Source organism: Ictidomys tridecemlineatus, chromosome 8 (assembly GCF_052094955.1).
Source record: "Ictidomys tridecemlineatus isolate mIctTri1 chromosome 8, mIctTri1.hap1, whole genome shotgun sequence".
Lineage (NCBI taxonomy): Eukaryota > Metazoa > Chordata > Mammalia > Rodentia > Sciuridae > Ictidomys > Ictidomys tridecemlineatus.
Genome location: NC_135484.1, coordinates 120,499,156 through 120,523,453, shown reverse-complemented (window position 1 = coordinate 120,523,453; position 24,298 = coordinate 120,499,156). Strand labels below are relative to the sequence as shown.

The 24,298-nt window shown below is 42.3% G+C and overlaps 2 protein-coding genes and 1 pseudogene across 2 annotated transcripts; all 3 read left to right on the top strand.

Annotated features, from left to right (window-relative positions):
* The first annotated feature begins 5,302 nt into the window (after positions 1-5,302).
* Positions 5,303-6,009, top strand: LOC101960652 (H-2 class I histocompatibility antigen, Q9 alpha chain-like). The gene is made up of 2 exons (XM_078018601.1): positions 5,303-5,407; positions 5,688-6,009. The coding sequence occupies exons 1-2, from the start codon at positions 5,344-5,346 to the stop codon at positions 5,936-5,938; spliced, it is 315 nt and encodes a 104-aa protein (XP_077874727.1). The 5' UTR covers positions 5,303-5,343; the 3' UTR covers positions 5,939-6,009.
* On the top strand, positions 5,991-8,263 carry LOC144364744 (patr class I histocompatibility antigen, alpha chain E-like). The gene is made up of 5 exons (XM_078018540.1): positions 5,991-6,007; positions 6,089-6,492; positions 7,158-7,499; positions 7,620-7,670; positions 8,229-8,263. Exons 1-5 carry the CDS (start codon positions 5,991-5,993, stop codon positions 8,261-8,263), a joined length of 849 nt encoding a protein of 282 aa, XP_077874666.1.
* Positions 8,264-8,295: 32 nt separating this feature from the next.
* LOC144365787 (patr class I histocompatibility antigen, alpha chain G-like) lies at positions 8,296-22,993 on the top strand (annotated as a pseudogene).
* Positions 22,994-24,298: the final 1,305 nt, after the last annotated feature.

Here is a 24,298-nt window from a genome sequence, read left to right as displayed (position 1 = left end):
ACTTTGAGCTGCTCTGTTTTAGTCTTTCATAAAATATATAATTGGTGTTGTAAACTATAATCACCTTATTGTGCTGTAGAAAACTAGAACTTATTTCACCAATGTCATTGTACTCTGGTGCCTATTATCCAAACTCCCTCTATTCTGGCAACCTCTTTACCTTTCCTAGTCTTTAATAACCACTATTCTACTTTGAGATCAACTTTTTAACCTTCAACAGATGGGAGAAAACAGGTGCTATCTGCCTACCTAAGCCTGGCTTATTTCACTTAATATAATCTCACCAGTTGCATTTATGTTGTCACAAATATCAGGATTTCATTCTAGTTTTGGACTGAAATATATTCCAACATGTACCACATTTACTTTATCCATTCATCCTCTGCATTTTGGTAGATCCATATCTTGGATAATGTGAGTAGTGTTGCAATGAACCATGGGAATGTAAGTATTTTTTTGATATGCTGATTTCATTTCCTTTGGATATACACCTCAAAGTGGCATAGATAGATTATACAATAGACTTCTTTTCAGTTCTTTTGAAATTTTTAATATTTATTTTTAGTTTTCGGTGGCACAACATTTTTTATTTTATTTTTATGTGGTGCTGAGGATCAAATCCAGTGCCCCGAGCATGCCAGGCGAGCGCGCTCCCACTTGAGTCGCATCCCCAGCCTCTTTTTCAGTTTTTTTAAAAATTATTTTTAATGGGCTGAGGCTATAACTCAGTGACATCAAACCTAGGGCACTTGCTTAGCACATGCAAGGCCCTAGGTTTGATCCTCAGCACCACATAAATATAAATAAATGAAATAAAGGTATTGTGTCCAATGACAACTAAAAAATAAATATTACAAAAACCAAAAAAGGCATTCTGTCCATCTGAATTACAAAAAAAAATTTAAAGTTTCATTTTTACTTTTTCAGTTGTTTATGGACCTTTATTTATTTTATTTTATATGTGGTGCTGAGAATAGAACCCAGTGCCTCATATGTGGCAGGCAAGTGCTCTACCACTGAGCCATAACCCAAGCCCCATCTTTTTAGCTTTTTGAGGAAACTCAGTATTTACTGTTCTTTACAATGGCTATACAAATTTATGTTCCCACCGGCAGCATAGGAAAGTCTCTTTGCCTCCTTCACAGATGTATTATGCTTTTTTTTTTTTTTTTTGACAACAGGCATTCGGAATGCATTGAGAAGAGATCTCATTGTAATTTTCATTTGCATTTGCCTGGTGGTCTGTGATGTTTGGCATTTTAAAATATGATTTCTGGCTATTTTAATTTCTTATTTTGAGAATGTATACTAAATTCATTTGCCCATTTTTAAGCTGGATTTTTTTGTGTTACTGTTGAGATTTTTGAGTTCCTTATATATTCTGGATATTAATCCCTTGTTAAGTGTATAGTTTGCATTTTCCCCCATCATTTATGCTGTCTTTTCACTCTGTTGATTGTTACATTTGCTATGCAGAAACTTCTTATTTTGACATAATCTCTTGGTGGATGGTGCTGGTGGCAAGACTAAGGCCAAATGAGATTTTATGCAATGCAGAGAGGATGGGACAGTTTCTGAGTCTCTAGCTGGGATCACGATCTGCCAGTCTCACCATGGCATGGGTCTACTCTCTCAAATGGTCTCTCTCTGTCTTAGGACTCACCAGAGTGTTATAATACCCTGTCTGGATCCCACAGCTCCTGCAAAGGTTTTTTGTCTGTAGTTGGCTGCCAAACTATTGTTGCTGGGGGCACAAAAAGGGGGACATCATATTCCATCATCTTCATAATGTACTTTAATTAGGGTTTACATTTCTATTGCACTTGAATTTGCCCTAAATTAGTTTGAGATATTATACACATTGTCATTTAGTTTTAACAGTAAAGAAGAAATTCCATGGCTAAGTAGAAACAAAATATTTTATTAACATTCAGAACAATCTACTTATTTGAATTTTGATTTCTAACTGTGATCCAGTTAAGCACAAAATGAAGCCCCAGGCCATGCTAGGCAGAATCTAAGATGCCCTATGATAACAACCTCTTCTTGTAAGTGCCCAAGGAGGTTTAGTTCACTGCCACCTTATGGAGTCAATGATCCAAGGGACAGAATGACAGAGAAAGAAAGGGTGTTACTAGGAACAAGCTGGCTTTTTGCCTTCAATGACCATTTTACCCTTTTCCTTAATATATGATTTTTCAAGGGAAGATATGCAGGACCCAGATAGAGAGGTGCCTCAGTTTTTCAGTGTTTGAAAAATAGCCTCTTCTGGAATGTGGGCTGTATACATTTTACCTCTTTCATGTAGGTTCATGAGAATTGCAGTCCAGTGGATCTAAAGGACCTAAAGGGAGCAAAGGAAAATATTGAAATGACTTGTATCTGATTTTTGTTGTGATCACTGTTTCTGGCAAAGTACTATTCCACATGTGAATTTCTCTCACAACTTGGGACTAGGGGGTATTTGGTAAGGGAGATTTGTGCATCTCTAGCTAACTTTAGTGTGTGGTTAATCTATAAAAGACTTCTGTGGTCAGTGATCTTTAAGAGCTAGAGCAGGTAAGAGCAGAAACTTGGGAGAATTGAGTCTTTATTGGGATTGGGGATTATGTGCACTTTTAGGCTTATTCAACATTTCCAAGTTATTCAAACAGGCATCTAGGTGGTACTGAGAAGGAATTTTACAGACTTACTTAAGTTTGAAATCAGTTAAATTTAAGTCAGAGTGAGTAACCTGGTGATCCTGCCCTAATCAGAGCAGCCCTTCACTGGACTGGCTTTGTGTAGAGCAAGAAGATTCCAAGAGCAGAGGGATTCAGAGTGAGGGAGGCTTCCAAATGAGAAGTGAGGGTTTGAGAATGGAGTGGCCATGTGGCAAGGAATGCTGGGTACCACAGCAGCTAGGGCAGGAAATGGAGCACTGATCCCTAAAAGTGCAAGTAACAGAATTCTGCCAACAGCTGCCAACAGCTATGAGCTCCAGTGGAGGAGCCCATCACAGCCTGATGAAATCCTGAACATGCCTGGACTTTTCACCTTGTGAACTGTGAGCAAATAAATTTTGAGCAAATAAAATTTGCTTTTATTTGTAAGCAAATAAAATTTTGCTTTTATTTGTGAGCAAGTAAAATTTGAAGCTACTCTAATTTGTTAGACGGAAACAGGAAACCAATACCAAGGCTTTACTGTGCAATTAATAAGCACAAACACTACACTAAAATGAACTTGTGAACTGCCATGTTCACTCCTTACATGAAATAACATCTTTGCTAAGAAGTATATTCTTTGAATCTGGTATCCTGGGGCTGAAAACTTAATTGCCTTTTAAAATTTATGTTAATCAGTTTCAAAAAATACCATTATGCATCTTAGTATAATATGTATGTTCACAGGTAACTAGTTAGTACTGATAAAGGGCACTTTGAATGCACCCAATGCTTAGAACTTTGAGGAAAAATTTGAATACGCTCATTGAAATATGATATTTAAATAATATATATTTTCATTTCTTTGGTTCTTGATGCTGAAGCTTTTTTATTTTATTATTTATTTATTTATTTATTTAGAGAGAGAGAAAGAGAAAATTTATATATATATACATATATATATATATATATATATATATATATATACATATATATTTCCCATTTTTAGTGAATACAACATCTTTGTTTGTATGTGGTGCTGAGGATCAAACCTGGGCTGCATGCATGCCAGGCAAATGCGCTATCGCTTGAGCCACATCCCCAGCCCAATGCTGAAGCTTTTTGATGATTATTGTTGAGAATTTGAGGTACATTTGTTTTTCATTTTTTAATTAATTTATTTTTGATACCAGGGATTGAACTAGTGATAACAACCTCTGCTTGTAACTACACAAGATGGATTGGTTCACTGCCACCTCATGTAGTCAATGATTCAAGAGATAGAGTGATAGAGAAAGAAAGAGTGTTATTAGGAACAAGCTGGTATTGTTAGAAGATGGTTGGCTTTTACCTTCAATAACCATCTTACTACTTTTCCTAAGAGAGAGTCTTTTATATGATTTTTGAAGGGAAGACATGTAGGACCCAGACAGATAGGTGCCTCAATATTTCAGTGTTTTGAAAAATAGCCTCTTCTGGAATGTGGGCTCCATATATCTTATCTCTTTCACATGTAATCTCTTTCAGTTTGTTAACAGTTGCAGTCCAGTGGATCTAAGAAAGATATAAACGTTAGCTGTAATGACTTGTATCTAAGTATTTTGTGGTCAGTGTTTCCGGCAACTATTCTTCCAGGTGTGATTTTTTTCCCTCATTGTTTGATGAGGAGTTTTGTGCATCCCTAGCTAACTTTAGTGTGCAGTTAATCTATCAAAGATAGGCTTCTTGGGTTGGGGATGTGGCTCAAGTGGTAAAACGCTCGCCTGGCATGCGCAGGGTGCTGGGTTCGATCCTCAGCACCACATAAAAAAATAAAATAAAATAAAGATGTTGTGTCCACCGAAAACTAAAAATAAATATTAAAAATTTCTCTCTCTCTTCTCTCTCTTTCTCTCTCTCTCAAAAAAAAAAAAAAGGATAGGCTTCGGTGGGCAGGGTATCTTCCCTAATGTTTGGTTTTCTGTTTTTTATTTTATTATTTCATTGATGATATTAAACTTTAATACAATCCAATTTGTCATTCTTTCATTGAACGTCTATTATCTTAGTGTCCACTATGAACCAGGCATGGCTCTATATCCTAGGGATGCAACTGTGATTAAAACAGCCCTAAGCCTATGTGTGGGCCTTACATTTTAGAGGTTTGTCCAGAGTGAGATGGAGCCACTGGAGCATTTTAAATGAAGAAATGGCACAACCTGACTCACATTTTCAGGATGGCTCACAGAGGTGGGAGAGTAGTCATGGGAGGTGAGTGAGGGCGCAGTTTTAGTGCCCTAATTCAAGAGTGAAGGGTTGGTGGAGACTGAGGGGAGACCAGGGCCTGAGGAAAGAGAGAGTCTGGAAAGCAGGGCTGTAGAAACAGGAGGTGAGGATGTGAAGCTGAGCAAAGAATTTTAAAGTTGTAGAATTCTCAGATTTCGGTATGTTTTATAGATTTTTAACAAATACCTAGCTATAGGGGGTGTGGGGAGGAAGCCAAATTCTGGGGATTCCCCACGTCCTGGGAACTTCACTTGCTCATCTCTCAACTTGAGTCAAGTTTTTCTGCCTGGTGACTGGTGACGCGCCCACAGTTCTCCCTGTCACACTAGTGGTTCCTAGAGAAGCCAATTAGAGTTGTCGCTAAGATTCTCGGTAACAAAAGCCTCATACACCCGCAGGAACTTGGATTCTCCCAGTCTATGGGGTGTGAGTCATGAAGTTCAGAACCCTGTTCTTGCTGCTTTTGGGGCCTCTAACCCTGAACCAAACCTGGGCGAGTGAGTATGGGGTCCCACGGGAAACAGCCTCTGTGGGTAGGATCTAGGGGACCGACCGCCCGGCGGGGTCGCAGATTCAGGGAAGCGGCATTTCTACCTTGTGAAGCCTGAACTTTCCCTCCATCTCGGACTCGTCCTGTCCTGACCTAAATTACCGGTCCTTCTGCCCCCTTTTGGTCTCATGAGTCCCCGCGTCCCCTCTTCCCATCAGGGGCCAGATCAACAAGGGACCCCAGTCTGGAGGAGGTCACACTGGGTCTTAGCTGCTCTCTGTCCTCAGGGTCCCACTCCCTGCGTTATTTCCACACTGCCGTGTTCCGAGCTGGCCACGAAGAGGCTTTTTACACCTCGGTGGGCTATGTGGACGACACGCTGTTCCTGAGCTTGGACAGCGACGCCCTGAATCCGAGGGTGGAGCCGCGCGCTCAGTGGATGGAGTATGAGACGCCAGCGTTTTGGGAAGCGCAAACCAAGATCTCAGAAGGGCACAAGCAGAAGTTGCGCTGGAACCTGCGCTCCACCCTCCACTAGTTCAACCAGAGCGAGGACGGTGAGTGACCCTGGACCAGGTGGCAGGGTACAAATGCCCCCACCTCTTTTGTAGGAGCTAAGGTCGACGGCGGTCTCAGACACCACTTGGCCTCTTGACTCAGACCCCACGAGTATTCCCTGGGGTTTCAGTTTCCATTTGGGCAGAAAAGCCTTAGACCCATCCACCCTGTCCCCCTGGCTCCAGGTTGCTCTGGCAGAGTTAAGCACCAGAGGTGAAAGATGGAGTAAAGCTAATCTGACTTCCGGGGCGGGGCCAGGCTCTCACACCTTCCAGTGGATTTCTGGCTGTGACCTTGAGCCAAATGGAAGCCTTCTTCAAGGACATGAAGAGTTTGCCTATGATGGTGCAGATTACATCTCCCTGAATGAGGACCTGCGCTCTTGGTCCTCCTGGGACAAGGCTGCTCAGATCACCCAGCGCAAATGGGAGGATTCAGGAGATGCAGAGCACTACAGGGCCTACCTGCAGGAGGAGTGCCTGGAGTGGCTCCGCAGATTCCTGGAGAAAGGGAAGGACAAGTTGCTGCACACAGGTACCAGGGGATGAGGGGAGTCCTACATAGTTTGGACAAAAATGGAACTGCTAACAGAATACCAGAGGGCCTTCCTTCCTCTCAAGACAATTAAGGCATCAAGTCTGCCTGGAATGGGGAGGGAGAAGATCTCTGAACAAACTTAAGAGCACATTGCTTGGACCCTGACAGCAGCCTTGGGTACCACAAGGTGACTTTCTCAGGCCTTGTTCTCAGCTCCACATTCAAATTGTTTGAGGTTGAACTCCAGGTTTTGTGAGTCTCTGGGCCTCCATTCAGGTCAGAACCTGAAGTCCCTCTTAGAGACCTGGGGCATCTTTCCCTGGTCAGTCTGATTCTACAACTTTCCAAGAAAAAGGAGATTATCTCAGAAGCTTGAGTCCAGGCTGGTGCTTGGGTTTTGCTTTCTTTCCTCACTTCCATTGTCCTGTCTGACTTAGTATGGTCACATGAGCACTGGTTCAGTGGCCATGGGAGGTAATGTAAAATGTCCAATTAAAAAATATTTTTAGTTGTAGATGGACACAATACCTTTATTTTATGTATTTATTTTTATGTGGTGCTGAGGATCGAACCCAGTGCATCACATGTGCTAGGCAAGCACTCTACCAGTGAGCTACAGCCCCAGCCCCCAAATGTCTTATTTTTCTAATTCTTCTCTTCAGAGTCTCCAAAGACACATGTGACCCGTCACTTAAGCCCTGAAGGAGATGTCAGCCTGAGGTGCTGGGCCTTGGGCTTCTACCCTAAGGAGATCACCCTGACCTGCCAGAGGGATGGGGAGGGCCAGATTCAGAACATGGAGCTTGTGGAGACCAGGCCTGCAGGGGATGGAACCTTCCAGAAGTGGGCAGCTGTGGTGGTGCCTGCTGGGGAAGAGCAGAGATACACATGTCATGTGCATCATGAGGGGCTGCCTGAGCCCCTCATCCTGAGATGGGGTAAGGAGGGGTTGAGAGCACAGAGCCTGTTGGCAGGAAAAGCAGGAGCCCTTCTGAAAATCCTCAGTAGGATAAGGGCTGAGAGCTAGGGGTCAGGGTCCCTCACCTACCTTCCCTTCCCAGAGTCACCTGCTTTGTCCATCATCCCTGTCATGGGAATTGTTGCTGGCCTGGTTCTTTTTGTAGTTGTGGTCACTGGAGCTGTGGTGGCTTTTATGAGGTGGTGGCAGAATGCAGGTAGGGAAGTCAAGGGTTCTGGGTGTACCTGGTCTAGGCCCCTGGAAGAAGTGAGCTCTGCCTCATTAATGGGAAGCACCATCCATACACACTTGCTGACACTCACTCTATTGTAAAGCACAAGGAAAATAAAGGACAAAATGATCACCATTATTATTGTCATGGTGGGGATCTGATCCCAGCACTCAGAGGGCAAAGGGGTAGGTTCCTGCTGGATACAGACCTCCAGGAGAGTGGTTGGTTAAGTGCCTGGGCATCTCCTATCCTCATGCCTCTTGATCCTTTCTAAGGTTTCCAGTTACAGTTCAGGAACCTTCCCTTGGATCCAGGCCTAGGGGATTTCTCAAGCCCTCATAGCTCTGCCTCCTCCCTGTTTTCTTCTCATAGGTAGAAAAGAAGAGAGCTATTTCATAACTGTTCAGAGGGTGTTGTCCCTGAGACCCTTGGAGTAGTGTGGATGGGAGAACAAGGGGGGGAGTCCCCCATCTGCCCCATAATTTATTCATTCTTCACATATCTTTTGGATTTTGACTCTCTCTTGTTGTTTTTCTGACCCAGGCAACGTCAGTGCCCGGCATTCCAATATTCTCTAGCTCCATAAAGGTGAGACTCTGGAGGGCTTCAAATGGTAGAAGGTGTGATAGAGGGGAATGGAGAAGGTTGTGGGAATTCTCTTGGATCTCGGGTGAGTGCTGGGTTCTTCAGAATGTTGCCACTTAAAGCAACTGCCCTGATTTTGTTCATCACACTTTTGTTCTGTAGCAGAGACAGCTGCCTTGTGTGGGACTGAGCAACACAAGATTTGTTCAAGCCTTTGTGACTAGAAGAACTCTGGAGTCCCTTTCTGTCATGGATTCTTAAGCCATCCACATTCCTATTGGCATAATGTGCAGAAGGGAGACCAGTGCATAGGACCCATGTCCTGTACTGTCCCTTGCCCACTCACCTTTCACCTTTTCTCTGTTCTAGCAGAGTTGAGGCTGGGATGACTCCTTCCCTCTCTCAACATCACTGTGCACTGAGCCACAACTTCTTACTTCCATCCTGAATATAAGAATCAGAATATAAATATTTTTCAAAATCTTGATCCAATGGATAGATTGGTTAATAAACAGAGAAAATTCCAAATTAGAGAGAGGAAAGAAATGGAAACACTGAGAACCTTCTAGAATGTGTTTTCATTGTCCTGAGTCAGTGACAGCTAAAGACAGAAGAAGGCTGTGAGGAGCCCAGTGTGGACAGGGCTGTGTCCAGTTAGTGCTCAGGCCATGCTGGGCTTTCATGTGGTCCCTCTTTAGCTTGGTCATCTTCTGTATTCCCTTGTCCTTGTCACTGGGTAGAACCTTGTCCCACCAGGACTTGTGATCACTGGGACACAGACATCACCAGAGCCTTTTGCTGTCAGCCAGACCCTAGGCATCAATGGCTTCCTGTGGCCAGATCAGGCTGTCCCCTTCATCCTTTGTATTTCCTGTCCCTTAGTTTCTATGGAGGATTATGTGTATGTTTGTTCTCCCTCCTCCTGAGGTAGCTGGCTTGATGAGGGGTGCCGTAGCCTTCTGAAGACTCCATGACAGTGGCAGCTACATGGAGACACCTTTGCAGGCTGGGGCCAGATTCCTCAGGAGGCTGCACGTGCTCTGAACTAGTGTCTGACATGTGGCACTGTTTTCCCAACAGCCAGGATTCATGGGTCCAGGAATCAAGAAATGGGAATGGGAGTGGCAACTCTCACTATGGCCCCCAGTGACCCACTAGCAATGTATGTGCTTCCTGTGCCAAGACCTTATGCCCTGCTGGCCTGGAGATCTTAGTTTCACAGAAGAAATGCTTCCATCAAGAGACAACAATGAGTTCACTGAATTGGAAAGGACAACTGTCACTGGCCATGTTGGGCTCTTCTTGTTTTGAGTCAAGAACCCAAGGGTGGAGTTAGCTGGTGGGCCTGGGTGATGGATCCTGGCAGCCAGGGGGACATGGGACAGCTGCTCCCCAGGGAGGAAAGGAAGGGAATGTCTGGAATACAGGAGTTCCTTAGGGTGCCTCTTAGTGTTACATCCCCTGTGATTAATGTCCATGGGAAACTACATCAGCCCAACCCAGGCAGGACTAAGAGTGGCCAGGACCCTTCAGGAATGAAGGTTGGCATCACCACAGCAGGAGAAATGCCACAGGCAACTGAACTACTTGCTGAATTGAAGGGAATATGGAATGGGAGGTGGAAGAAGATAGTTATGAGTACCAGCAGCAACACATGACCATTTTCAGAGGAGAGGACTGTAATTTTCATTTGCATATCTTCTTTATTTTATTATGAATGCTTGTGGCATGTATTTATTAATCAAATATACTTATTTTCTTGAATCTCACCCTTTTATATGTAACAAATAATTTTGACTGTTTATCAAAGTATTAAGCATTGTTAAGTGTATGTCTTAGTGTTTTGCATTTTGGGATGTCTATCAAGGGGAGGAGGAGAGGACATCATGGGTGTAGTTCAGTTGTAAGCAGAGAGTCTTATCATATTAGGTGGAAGTATAATTTGTTATTCTCTTTATTTAGATGTACATTGTGATTTAGGGAGATGCTTCTGTGTGCCAAATTGATGACGGGGGAACTGGTGATAGTCAATTTTATTTGTCAAATTGGTTAGGGCCAAGATTCTCAGTTATTTGTCAAACATATCTGGATGTTGTAAAGGCATTTTGAGATGAAATCCACATTTAAGTCAGTGGTCTTTGAGTAAAGCAGGACACCCTTCAAAATGTGGTTGGGCTTCAATTAATCAATAAAAGACCTTAAGAAAAAGATTGGCCTCCCCCAAAGAAGAAGTATTTTCTCATCATTGTTTTTGGACTGAAGTGTAACATCAGCTCTCCCTGAGCTTCCATCCTGCTAGCCTACCTTGAATATTTTCAAGTCATTGCCTCCAAAATTGCATATGACAATTTCTTAAGGGATCTCTTTCAACAGATAGACAGAAATACATGTAGATACATATTCTGTTAGTTCTGATTCTCTGTAGAACCCTGACTACTACAAGCACAGTTTCCTATGTTCTAACTACTAGAAATGAATGATAAAGAATATAAAAGGCAATTTCTTTTTTTTTTAAAGAGAGTGAGAGAGAGGGGGACAGAGAGAGAGAGAGAGAGAGAGAGAGAATTTTAACATTTATTTATCTTTTCTTAGTTCTCGGTGGACACAACATCTTTGTTGGTATGTGGTGCTGCTGAGGATCGAACCCGGGCCGCACGCATGCTAGGCGAGCGCGCTACCGCTTGAGCCACATCCCCAGCCCCATATAAAAGGCAATTTCACGGTTATGGTTTGGATCTGAAATGTCCCCTGAGAAACTCATGTACTGGAAATGTGATATCCAATATAGGAATGTTCAGAGGTGAAATGATTAAATTATGGAATTATTAAATTATTACATAATCTCAACAGTGGATAAATCCATTGGGTGAATTAATAATTTGAATGAATCATTGGGGAGTGCTTGACTAGAGAAAGTAGGCCAGTGGTGGTGTGCCCTTGGGGATTAAATTTTGGCCCTGGCTCCTCACTCTCTGCTTTCTGGATGCCATGAGGGGAGAAGTTTTCCTCTGTCATGTCCTTCCTTGTGATGTTTCTGCCCTGGAGCCATGCACTCAACCACTGAAACTTCAGTTTTGGTGTTGCTTTGGGAGATTTCATTGAAAAAAATTCAGCTACCTTCCAGCTGTTAGACCCTTTGTAAACTATGGACAGATGACATCCAAGCAGAATCTGTTTTTGCCTGAGCAATAATGTTGTGATTTCAATGGGATATAGATTTCTAGTCCATCCAGAATCCAGGAAAACTGGAATTAAATGTAGCAATATCTTCTCAGCAAGCAATCTGAAGAAATTTTATTTGCCTATGTACTGGGAATGATTTTATTAGTTCTTTCTTTTTTAAAAAAAACATTTATTCTTTAGTTTCTTGGTGGACACAATACCTTATTTAATTTTTATGTGGTGCTGAGGATCAAACTCAGAGCCTCACTCATGCTAGGTGAGCGCTTTTCCTCTGAGCCCCAATCCCAGGCTTATTTACTACTTTCTTGTATGGCCTTGTGGCCTGATACAAATGAGCTGTCTTTCCAGGAAAAGATGATGTGCCCAAGGCTTGGAATATTTTATTGTTTTCTTTATTGTTATCATTTTAACATTTGCAATATATGTACTTGTTTACAAAATATCTCCAATGGCTTTATGTATATGTGTATATATTATTTTTTACTGGCAAAATAAAAACTTTAACAAACATTAAAATAAATCTGTTGCTGTGTACCATATGATAGATGAGAGTTGAAACAAAACCTTCCAACAATCTTCTTTCTATAGCAGGTCTATTCAACCCATTTTCCGCAATATTATATCAAAACTATCATTTACCCAATTTTCACTAATCTTCATGCCAGGGGTTCTTTTTTTTTCCCAACAATATCAATAATTAATTTAAATATAAATGATACAGATATTGTAATTAAAAGTAATAATTGTTCAACCTGTGTAAAAGGAAACAATAACTATATGCTCTATACATATGTATAAATATGTATAATTGATACGTATGTATAAATGATACAGATGTTGTAATTAAAGTAATAATTGTTCAACCTGTGTAAAAGGAAACAATAACTATATGCTCTATACATATGTCATCCTTTAAATATTAATACACCAATAGGTTAAAATCAAAAGAAGGGTAAAATAAGCACAAGAAATATGAAGTAGAGCTATTAATATGAAATAAATGTCAAGAAAAAGTATTTTCAGAGATAAAGGGGAACATTTCATAACCATAATAAGGTGACTTCTTCAAGAAAGTATAAGAATCCTAAACATGTATGTACCTAATAACAAAATTCCAAAATACATGAAGTAGAAATTAATAAAACTATAAAAACAAATCCAGAATCATATTTGGAGATTTTGAGCCCCCTCACTTTGTTGGAAGGAATTATAATATAGAAAGCTTAACAACATTATGAGCCTCCTTGACCTATTTGTTATATATAGAGAACCAAACACACAAAAAATGACAAGTAGAAAATTAACAGGGATAGACTATATTCTGTCATAAAATAAATTTTGAGAAATTAAAAAAAATTGAAATCATGCTGTGTTTCCTGCATGATTTGTTACATTAGAAGGAACATTTTCTTGATATACCCACCCTGGTCTGAAAACAAACCTGAAACTATCTAACCTTAGGAAACAGTTGAGAGTTAGTATTATTTTTAATTTTTTTTTTGGCGGGGGTACTGGGGATTGAACCTAGGGCCACTTTACCATTGAACTACATCGACAGATTTTTTACTTTGAAAAAGGTTTTTGTAAGTGCTTAGGGGCTCACTAAACTGCTGAGGCTGACCTCAAACTTATGATCCTCCTACCTCAGCCTCCTGAGTCACTGGGATTACATGTGTGTGCCACTATGCCCAGGAGCAAAGTATATTTAAGCTGAATCTACTGATTCGGTAGCAGGTATTCAGATCAAACATTTGTGCAAGATCTCTGACCTTCAAGCAGTGGAAAGACCTATATTCATGGATATGACATTTCTATTGTGTGATGATAGGAATACTTCAAAATATGTGTCTTCATGAAATTTACAATTGGCTTTTAACCTGCTAGACAAGTGTGATGCATCTTCAAGGCCACTGAGTGGCGAATGAAGCACAGACCTTGAAGATGCATAAAGTCTCTGAAGATGATGTTGTTGAGGCAACATCTGGCAGGGACCCCACCTCAAGGAGGGCCACCAGGGATCTCCTCTGGAACTGTAAACAGGGTCACACCATCCTACTGACTACCCATGTCATGGATGAAGCTGATGTGCTGGGTGCCTGCATAGCCATCATAGTCAGAGATCCTTGCAGTGTGTGGCTCCTCAATATTCCTGAAATGATTCGATGGTTCTTGTCTTTTTGACCATTCTTAGGATATTGATGCCTTAATATTTGTTTAACATAGTTTTCATCTTTTTCTATCTACCCCAAACCTCAGTGATTCCGTCTGTTCTATTAATTAGGGTTCAACTACAATATTTCATTATTGAAATAGTGCTCCTATTCTCATCAAAATTTTAAAAGTTTTACTGCTTTTATGTTTATTGTATTAGTCAATGTTTATATTTATTCATCCCATATGGCTTCCAGTAACTTTGACCAAGTGCAATTGTGCCTTTGATGAAATGATAAGTAGATAGACATTGGTAGATAGATGATGTATAATGAATAGACCAGTGGTAGATTGATAGATACTAGGGGAAATACAGGGACCAGATATTTCTGCTTCTTGTTATTTTTTTAAAACATTATTAAATTGCTTATATGTTAGCAGAGTCATTTATTCCAATCTGAAGAATTGTTCTAACCATGGAATATACTAAATATATATTTTTAGGTCATTTCAAAAAATTGCTTATTTTTTTGTGTGTTTGCTTCCTAATAAAATTTCAATGCCTTAAAAAAAATCTTTGCAAGCTGGGTGCAATGGCAGTGGCTCATGCTTGTAGTCCCAGCTTCTAGGGAGGCTGAGGTGGGAGGATCATTTGAGCCCAAGAGTTTGAGACCAACCTAGGTAACAGAGTGAGACCCAATCTCTTTAAAAAAAAGAAAATTGTATAATGAATAAATTTACACAAAGACTCACACAAACCCCTCCACACACACACTCTACTGTGGTTTGTGTGTGTCCCGAAGATCCACATATAAAGCCTGGTACCTGGGGTGGTGGTATTGGCAGGTACTGTGAAGACCTGGAGCTTAGTGGGTAGTCTTTAGATCATTGGAGACATTCTTTTGAAGAGGATTGTGGGTACTAGTTTCTCAGTCCTTCTCTGCTTCCTGTCTCATAATGTAAGCAGTTTATTATACCATAAATTCTCACCATGATATGCCACCACCAACCAGAACTGAGCTGGTGAAGGCACCAGGCTTTTGAACTTCTCAAACTGTGAACTAACTGTTCCTTCTCTTTTTCTGTTAGTTTTTTTAGGTGTTTTCATGTAGTGATGTGAAACTAATACACATCCATACACCCTGACACATTGTTACATATTTGCTCTTGAAACTTAATTTGCATTCAACATAATGTTGTGAACATTTGCCACATCATTATGAATTACTAGATTAATTTTCCTCCAGATTATTGGGGTAAATGTCAAAGAATACTAAGTTTGAAAGAATAGTACAATGGTCACTCTAGACCTACTCATTTTAATATTTGGTCACATTTGCTTTATGTATGTATTGAGCTGTATTACTAGAATTTTTGCTCTATGAACTTTGTGCTAAGTAGAAAACTGATGTCCAACTCTCTGCAGGTGGACATGACTAGGATGCCCAAGAAGATGGTGGAGAATGGAATACAGAGGCTGAAGGAAGAAGGTGTGTGGAATGGAAAGATTCTGTGAGGCCATGAGACCCACCAGAGGGGCACTTCCCCCTAAGGCCCATGGAGTCCCCTTTCATCACAGCCTGAAGGAAGAAGCTGATGAGAGGAACCTACATCACTAAAAAGTTTAGGGTGCTGTTTTCTGCAGGCCAGAGGTTGAGGGTAGGAAAGGTGATTCCAGAGTTGTGCTCATTAACAGCCACAGGGAGGGTCTGGCCCTGAAGAGCTAGGGAACAAGTGGTGGACAGTTAACCAGAACAAAACAGAGGGCATGCCCACCACAGCATCTCAGAGCAGAATCCAGGTGCTTGAACTGCTGGGGCACTGAAAGGGTTGGTGAAGGGTGGTGTCCCTAGGTTTAAAAGTCTAACAGGTGCCACCACTCCTGAATCTTTCCTCTCTATCAACTGAGCTATATCACTAGCCCCTATTCATCTCTTTAACAGTGGATACAATTTCTGCAAGACCTTTCCCCCAACACCTCTGCATGGCTGTGATGAAGACAGTGTCAGAGCTTTCCCTTTGGTCTTCAGCACTGTGATAGCCCTTTCTCCAGAGACCTGGAGCCCACTGTGGAGTTCCTCCATCTGCCAGGGTATCAGTGCCAATTATGCAAGATTGGGTTGTGGGACCAGAGTCCCATTGTGAGCCCAAATTTGTCTAGGTATATGACCTGTCCAATTTAGGACCTTTTAAGTTAAACAGAAAACCCATTCATTTGGGCACTTGCCATCCTATAGTTGTTTGTTGTCCCATGGTCAAGAATTCTGTCTTACCAGGGCCCAGTAACTTGTTTCTGAAAGGTTATTTCTATATGTAGATGTTATGGCCTCCCTCTGAACACCAGGATCCTCCATTCCAATTCTCCCACTGGTGCTAGGTTCAGTTCCATTTTATATTTTTCCTCCACTTACATCCCAGTATCATGAGGGATGGTGGCTAATTCCACCACAGCTGGATTTGCTATAGAGTCCATTCCTGTCCAAGCTTCACTTCAAGAGCTCCACTGTTGTCTGAAACCCAGGGCAATATTGGTGCAGAGGCTCTTCTTCCCATTGGTTATTCCCAGCCGATGACTGGTCACAGCAGGGACATTGAGGCAAGCCAGTTCTTCAGAGGCATGGGAGGCCTCTGATGGCCAGTTGTGAAGAGGACTCCTCTGTGGTCTGGCTCTACTCTCCTTAGTTTTTCTGTGGTTTGATGAACCTGCACACTTCTTTCCTTCTATCCACCACCCAGGTCTCATTGTACCTCAGCCTGCAGCCTCTCCAAGTGATTTCTAGCTCCCACCCCATGTTTTCCAACAGGTGTTTCCCTTAGTAACATGCTGGTAAGTTCAATTCCTTTTGGCAGCTGTATCTTTGAGGGCTTGGACTAACAAATTGTTTCTATCTGTGTGCCTGTGACCTATTACTTATTCTAGCTTGTGAAATTCTTTATCCAATTTCACCTACTGCTTTCGTTCCATTTTGCTGCTCTTTGCATTAGCTCAGGAGTTAGTAGATACTTCTTGTTTTGGAGTAGTCATTTAGTTTGATGTGTAATAACAGATAATTCATCAAGCTTCTTAACATTTCTATTATTCAATGGATTAATATTCTTGTATTTTGATAATGTTATATTCACTGCTTCCAGTTAATCTCTTGTTCTCTATTTAATTTTGTCTTTTCTTCCTTTCCTTTTTCCCTCTCACCCTTTCTTCCTTTCTTATTTGTTGTTTTTTACTTTGGAGGATTCCAAACACATGAATGTACTCCATGCACTTATTTAAAAGGAAGCAGGATCAGGACCTAGGTGCTGACAGTGTGATGTCACGTGTCAGCAAAGAAAGGAGGTTACTGATCAAGTGTGGAAATGAGAGGCCTGTGTGGCTTTTACAAGGCAGTGGCTCTCCACTCTTCCCTGCTCCGTGTCAGTTCTGTGTTTTCTTTACAGTACTTGGCAGGGCAGGGGAGGCCAGAGGCCACAGAACTGCAGCCTCAGGAATGTTCATAATTTCCTGGTAAAAGTTTCAATGAGTGCAAGCACCTTGGAAATTAGCATTATTCAGTTAGGTTGAATAAAATATGCTTTTGAATGTTACAATCCTATTCTTTATCTTTTTTAAAAATATATTTCTTTAATTGTAGATGGATACAATGACTTTATTTTATTTATTTATTTTTATGTGGTGCTGAGGATTGTACTCAGTGCCTCACATGTGCTAGTTGAATGTTCTACCACTGAGCCACACCCCAGCCCCCTATTCCTGATTTTATGCTTGAGATCTTTCTTGCCTGTGTGTACAGGAGACATGTGCACTAATGTTTATGGCAGAGTGGAATCAACCATTTTTACATCCACAGGAAAGTACCACATGGTGGTATAATCATCAAAAGTAAAACTTCTGCATTAAAGTGAATGAAGGACAGCCTTGCACAGGAGGGGTAAGGCTTTTACATGTTATATGTATCCCAGAAACACACATGCAGCAGGAGGTCACTGCACAGGAAGGTTATAAACAGGCAGAATGAACTAACATTTGATTGGGGATGAAACAATTATTGTAAAATTCTTTAAAGAAATGGAAGGGAACAGTTAACCCAAGTCTCAGGATGGAGTTTCTATTTGGGGGATGAGACAAGCAGCTCAGGAGACTTCATAGTTTCTGTTTTTTGTGCCTGTAGTTAGCACCCAAGTATTTACTTGATCTCAACTCCTTAAACTGGCATTTTCAAACTACAATTTGTGAACAATTCCTGATTAATTTTTTTCCATGAAAGATAACAAAGCAACAAAGTTTATTGCAAGAATTGTTAACAAGAATTATTCACGTTGGAATAAAGCTACCACTGTATAGAATTGCTTTATAAAACATTAGCAGCACATCCTAATGGTTTTTATTTTTATTTTAGAATTATACTGGTGTCCAAATAGCCTCTACTACATTTCATTCAAAAACATAGTGAAGCACATTTAATTCATTATAGGAAGCCAACCAAATAGCTAGTTTTTTTAAAAAAAAAAATTAGTTTCTGGATACAAGCTAACAATTTCTGACTACCAAAATTGTCATAATGATAGACTGAAGTATAGATTTTAGACAATTCACATTTTTAAATTGATTTTACTATTCTTTTAAATACATGACAACAATGGGACAATTTACAGTTTTCTAACTGAAAAGCAATCTGTGTGTATTTTTGAAGATGACATTTGAGTATAAAAATTGGCATGCTTAACAAAGTAAATTTGAAACTTCCTAGGAAAAACAAAGATAGTTATCATTTAAAGGAACTATTGTGATTGCACTGAAGTCCTGGGTCTATGTTATCGTCTACCATACACCACTCTCAATGATGTTGTAACTTATTGAAAAGGAAGTTTTTTTTTTATTGAGAATTCACTTTAATGGTGAATAATACAATCTTTCTCCCAGAGATTAACGTTTAGAGGAGAATTAAGGTAAGGGGCAATTCTATTATAAGTGATAAATGCTATAGTGGAAGTCTTTGGAACCATTCTACCTTGAGATTGAGTGCGGACATGCAATAAGATAATCTACATTAATATCCCAGTCAACTTCAAAGTTCTTCACAATGAGACCTTTGATAGTTCAGTTTTTCTGAAAAGGAAGTTTTTAAAAAGGCATTTGCAAGCTGAGCACAGTGACTCAAGCTTGTAATTTCAGCAGCTCAGGAGGCTGAGGCAGGAGGATTACAAGTTCAAAGCCAGCCTCAGCAAATTAGTGAAGTCCTAACGCAAGACCCTCTCTCAAAATGAAAAACGAAAAGGCTGGACATGTGGCTCAGTGGTTGAGCATCTCTGGGTTCAACCCCTGGTACCAAATTAAAAAAAAAACAAAACTTTGTAGGAAAAACTCAGAGACAATAATGTGTATCTCTCTCTCAAAACTTTTTTTTGTACCATGGATTGAACCCAGGGGTTCTTGATTATTAAGCCACATCCTCAGCACTCTTTTTATTTTTTATTTTGAGATAAGGTCTTGCTAAGTTGCTAAGGCTGGCTTTGAAACTGCAGTCCTCCTATCTTAGCCTCTTGAGCCACTGGGATTGCAAGTGTGTACCACCACACCCAGCTGTCTCAAACTTTTGATCATGAATTTTCCAAGATAGAAATCTAAAGCATTTAAGAAAAATAATTGGATATAACAGCACTTGGCTTATGGAATTTTAAAACAATGTTGCTTTAGTTTTGGTTTTAACAGATGTGCCAATTCTTTCATGCTCCTCCTTTGCAGAGAGGCAGCTTCTTCCCTTTTGGAGGGTGGTCTGGACTTGCTGACTCAACCTCTACCTGAAGGAGTGAGGCTAATGTAATGAGCTGTGGCTCTGAGTGTAGGACATTGAGCATGTTGCAGCTTCCATCTTGTTTCTCTTTCCCTTGGATCCCTGGCTCTGGGGAGGCCAGCTTCTGTGTTGTGAGCAGCCTGTGGAAAGGTCCATGGACCCATGGACCTAGAAACAGAGGCCTCCTGGGACCAACCTGCAAGAACCTGAGGCCACTTTCAACAACTATATGAAGGAACCATATTCCCTGGAAACTCCTAGCACCAGTCAGATCTTCAGAGGATGCACAATAAGGAACCTGGTCTTCTCTAGATTTAAAGAGAAAATCTGCCTCTCCACCCCACTTCTAGACCAGGCACTCACATGGAGTGATTTTCTTCTAAGAGTTCAGGTGGACAGTCAGGGAGTAGAAATATAACTCAGGGAGAAGGAATTCAGTAATAGAATAGGAGGAAGAGGGGCTGAGCCCAGCTGGAGGTTTCCTGTGGTCTGCTCAGACAGCCTCTGAGCCAGGAGTGTGAGAAGAGGAGGTGACAAAGAACACTCTGTTCATTAGGAGAGGGATTAAAGCAAAGTCCTAGGTTCTAGTGCATGGCTCTCCAGGTCTCAGGTTCCAGGGAGGAGTGTGGAGCAGGGAAGCTGAGCCTTGGGGTGTCTTCATATCCCTGATGTTTCCTTTTCTCAGACCTTGTCAGGTGCTTCATCTTGGACACTCCTGAGGCTGACCCAGATCTCACTACCCTTGTGTGTCGGGTTCTTTGGCTAATCAGCATTGCTGCAGTTCCTGGTTATAAGGCTCTGTGGACCCATAGGGACCGGGATTCTCTCCAGATCCTGAGAATGGGGGTCATGGTGCTGTTCTTGGGGGCCCTAGCTCTGACCAAGACCTAGGCAGGTGAGTGAGGGTAGGTGGTCAATCGGTAGTGAATGGGCATGCGCGGGAGGATAAAGGGGTGGGGTCGCTGGACCAGAAGAAGCTTCCAGGTAGCCCCTAGCTGGTACCCCTCCCCACCTTGGTCACTTCCTGTCTCGATCCCTTTCTCATCTTCCACCCTCTTGTCTCCCATCTATATCTCGCTCTTCCTGTACCTTTTCTATTTCAAGAGCCCCTGTGCCCCTTGGATCTTCAGAGGCCTGGAGCTCTGAGAAGGGTCGAGCCGGTCTCAGTCGCTCCCCGCCCCCAGGCTCCCACTCCATGACGTGTTTCTACATCACTATGTCGGTGCCTGACCGCGGAGAGGCCAGGTACTTGGAAGTTGGCTGTGGTTACCTGGAGGACACACGGTTTGCGTGCTTGGACAACTAGGCAGCGAATCCAAGAACCCACCGCAGAGAGCGCCTTGGGTGGAGCAGGTGGGACCTGACTATTGGGATAAGCAGATGCGGAAAGCTAAGGTCAACACCCAGACTCACCAAGTGAACCTCAATAACCTGCTGGGCTACTACAACCAAAGTGAGAACAGCGAGTGACGCCGGGCACAGGGCAGAGGTCACGACTCTTCCACGTTCCCCACGGACCGGTTAAAATTGCTGTGGGTCCCCAGGTTGGAGGATCATCCCTAGTCTGCAGGGCCCACGGAGACCCTGGATCTGGGAAGTGCCCAAGGGAACTATTACCTGGTTTCATTTTGAGGTTGGGTTAGAATTTCCTCGGGTTGGGCTGGAGGGGAAGGGGCTGATGGAGGGGACTGGGCCAGGCTCTCACACCATCCAGTCCAAGTTAAGACTGCCACAAGGATTCCGATGGCCGCCTCCTCCGCGGGTATAAGCAGTATGCCTATGAAAGTGAAGATTACCTTTCCCTGGACGAAGATCTGTGTTCCTGGACCACAGCGGACCCTGGGGCTCAGATCTCCCGGGGCAAGTTTGAGGCAGCGGCTGCAGCAGAGCTATGGAAAGCCTACCTGGAGGGCAGGTGCGTGGAGTCGCTCCAGAGATGCTTGGAGAATGGGGAAGAGACACTGCAAAGCAAAGGTACAAGCTGCAACAAGGCAATTTCCCCATCTGTGGGGTGGGACATCTCCTCAGGAGGGGAGGAAAATGGGATCCTAACTAGAATACTGTCTTTATCTAACATGGAGGGATGTAGAGTGCTCCTAGGTTTTCAGATCCAGTAGCAGAGAATGACTCACCTCAGGGCCCACTTTTTCTTCTCTCAGGACAATTGGGAATCTGTGACTGAAAAAGAGAGTAGATCCCTGAAATAACCCATCAGAGGTTCCCTTTGATTCTGGGAACAGATTGTGAATCATGACCTCTCTCAAGCTTTGTTCTCTGTGCTACACCCAATGGCTTTGGAGATCTAACTGCAGTGTTTCTGAGTCTTTCAGCCTCCTTCACCCAGTCAGGACCTTTTACAACCCCTCAAATACCCGGAGCTTCCTGCCCTGATTCTACAGCTTTCTAAGAAATAAATTATTCCTTTTGCCTTTGTGTAGGCTAGCATGTGGGGGTTTGTTGTTGTGGTTTGTTTGTATTTGGCTTATAAATATATCTTTTACTATTCAAAACACAGTAAATTCCAGCAAAGAGTTGGTATAAGAACTGTTTTATCAAATCAATTTAGTAATACTCCAATTTTCAACAGCTTCTTCAGAAGTCTATTGTTGCAGTTACACACAGGCAAAGCAATTATAATGTGGGGTCCCAAAATATTGTGGTTTAGACTGTGGCTTATTTAAGTCTCACATGGGAAGCCAGTTCACCTCCACATAGTTATTTAAGGATGTAGTTGTTTTTTTTTTCCATTTTGTGGTTCTTTATCTTCATCTGCATGGTCAAGTTGAAACTCAAGCACAGCAGCATGGGAAGTAGTGGCACTTACAAGTAGCTTATCCTCATAAATTGTGAAATGTTAACTTGATACTTCACTTCTGTTTGTGTTCAGTTGGTGATAACAGTCATGTGGCTACATGTAGCTTCAAGTGGTGGTCAGGAAATACAGATTTAGCAGAGCAGGTACTGTTTAGTATTGGGGTTTGGCATTCCCCTATACCAGTTGTCCTATTCATTCTCAGGTTGGACAATTGAGTGATGCTGGAGTGACCCACAGAGAATTCAGAGTACCTAAAATTTGTCACTCTTCTTCCCAGGCCCCCAAAGACACATGTGACTCACACCCTAACCCTGAAGGAGCTGTCACCTTGAAGTGCTGGGCCCTGGGTTTCTACCCCAAGGATGTCACTCTGATCTGGCAGTGGGATGGGGAGGATCAGACCCAGGACATGGAACCTGTAGAGACCAGGCCTGCAGGAGATGGAAGCTTCCAGAAGTGAGCAGCTGTGGTGGTGCCTTCAGGAGGGGAGCAGAAATTCACATATCTTGTGCAGCATGAGGGGTTGCCCGAACCTCTCCCCTGAGATGGGGTCAGGAGGGGATGAGGGCACAGAGCTTATTTTCATGAAAAGAAGGAGCCATTCTGGAGCCTCTTTGTAGGTCAGGGCTGAAAGCTGGGGGTCAGAGCTCCTCACCTTCCCCTCTGTTGGCTTCACAGAGCCACATCCTCAGCCCTCCGTCTCCATCAAGGGAATCATTGTTGGCCTGGTTCTGGTTCTTCTCATAGCTGTGGACATTGGAGTTGTAATGGTTGCTGTGATGAAGTGAAGGAAGAAGCAGGTAGGGGAGGAGCTGAATCTGAATTTTCTTATTTCAGGCCCCAGGTAGAAGTGTGTCCTGCCTCATTAATAGGAAGTACCACCCACACATACATGTTTATACAGCCTGGGGCTGTTTGCTGACATTCTATCATAAAACACATGAAAAATAAAAGACAGATTTTGCACCTGATTCCTAGCAGTCAGAGGTCAGAAGGGAAGGTCCCTGCTGAGGGCAAACCTCTGGGAGAGCAGTTGGTTCAGTGCCTGTAATCTCCTTTCCCCATGCCTCCCGGTCATTTCCTGGGTCTGAAATCATGTTCTGCCAACATCCTTTGAGTGTTAGTACTAGGGACTTCCTAAAGGGCCTTCATGGCCCTCCTCCTTGCTGACCTCTCACAGGTAGAAAAGAAGGGAGGAGCTACACTCAGGCTCCAAGTAAGTATGGCGAAAGGGATGATCCTTAGGATTGCATAGGCAGAAGTCCATGGGGAATATCACCCATCCCATAATTCTTCCTTCAGCCAGTTCTCTTTTACCATCTGAATATATCTAGTTGTTTTTCTGTTCCAGAGAGGGACAGTTTCCAAGACTCTGATGCATCTTTCACAGCATAAAGGTGAGACTCTACAGGGCCTGATGTAGGAGAGGGGATGGGACAGAGAAGACCAAACTGGGTTCCAGGACTTTCTGAATTTGACCCTTTTGAGTGAGTGAAGCTTTGTTCAGCAGGTTGCCACTAATAGTGCTTGACCTGAATTTGTTCTTGATTATTTTGTTCTGTAGTCTGGGTCAGCTGCTTTGTTTGGGACTGAAAGAAGATTTGTTCAAGCCTCCTCTTTGTGACTCTAAGAACTCCTGGATTCTCTTCCTGCAAAGTGTCTAAAAGTGTTTGTGTCCTTGTTGGCATAATGTGAGAAGGTGGGGAGACCAGAGCACCCCTACCCACCAGGACCCCATCCCAATACTGACCTATGTTCTTTTCCACAGTCAACTTTTCTGTTCCAACAAAGGTATGACTTAGAGGACTCCATCACTGACTCAAGTACACTGATCTTCAAGTTTTTATTTCTGTACAGAAAATAAGAATCTAAATATAAAATTGATTTTTAAACAGTTGGGGTTATTTGAAATGAGGGGTTGATTGCTTAATGAAAGAAAAAGATGCCTGAAATTTGAGGAAGGAAATAAATTGGAGCACTGAGAACTATCCACAGTCTGTTTTTGCTCTGCTGAGTCTGTTGCAGGTGGGGACAGAAGACTGTGAGGAGCAGAGAGTGATTGGGACTGTGCCCAGTCAGTGCTCAGTCCATGC

What these genes read in the sequence shown, in the direction of transcription:
- LOC144364744 (XM_078018540.1), top strand. An exon ending in GGACAAGTTGCTGCACACAG is followed by an intron (nt 6,493 to 7,157) that starts GTACCAGGGGAT and finishes TCTTCTCTTCAG; the next exon opens with AGTCTCCAAAGACACATGTG. An exon ending in AGCCCTTCTGAAAATCCTCA is followed by an intron (nt 7,500 to 7,619) that starts GTAGGATAAGGG and finishes TTCTTTTTGTAG; the next exon opens with TTGTGGTCACTGGAGCTGTG.
- LOC101960652 (XM_078018601.1), top strand. Translation starts at nt 5,344, where the DNA reads ATGAAGTTCAGAACCCTGTTCTTGCTGCTTTTGGGGCCTCTAACCCTG. An exon ending in CCTGAACCAAACCTGGGCGA is followed by an intron (nt 5,408 to 5,687) that starts GTGAGTATGGGG and finishes CTCTGTCCTCAG; the next exon opens with GGTCCCACTCCCTGCGTTAT.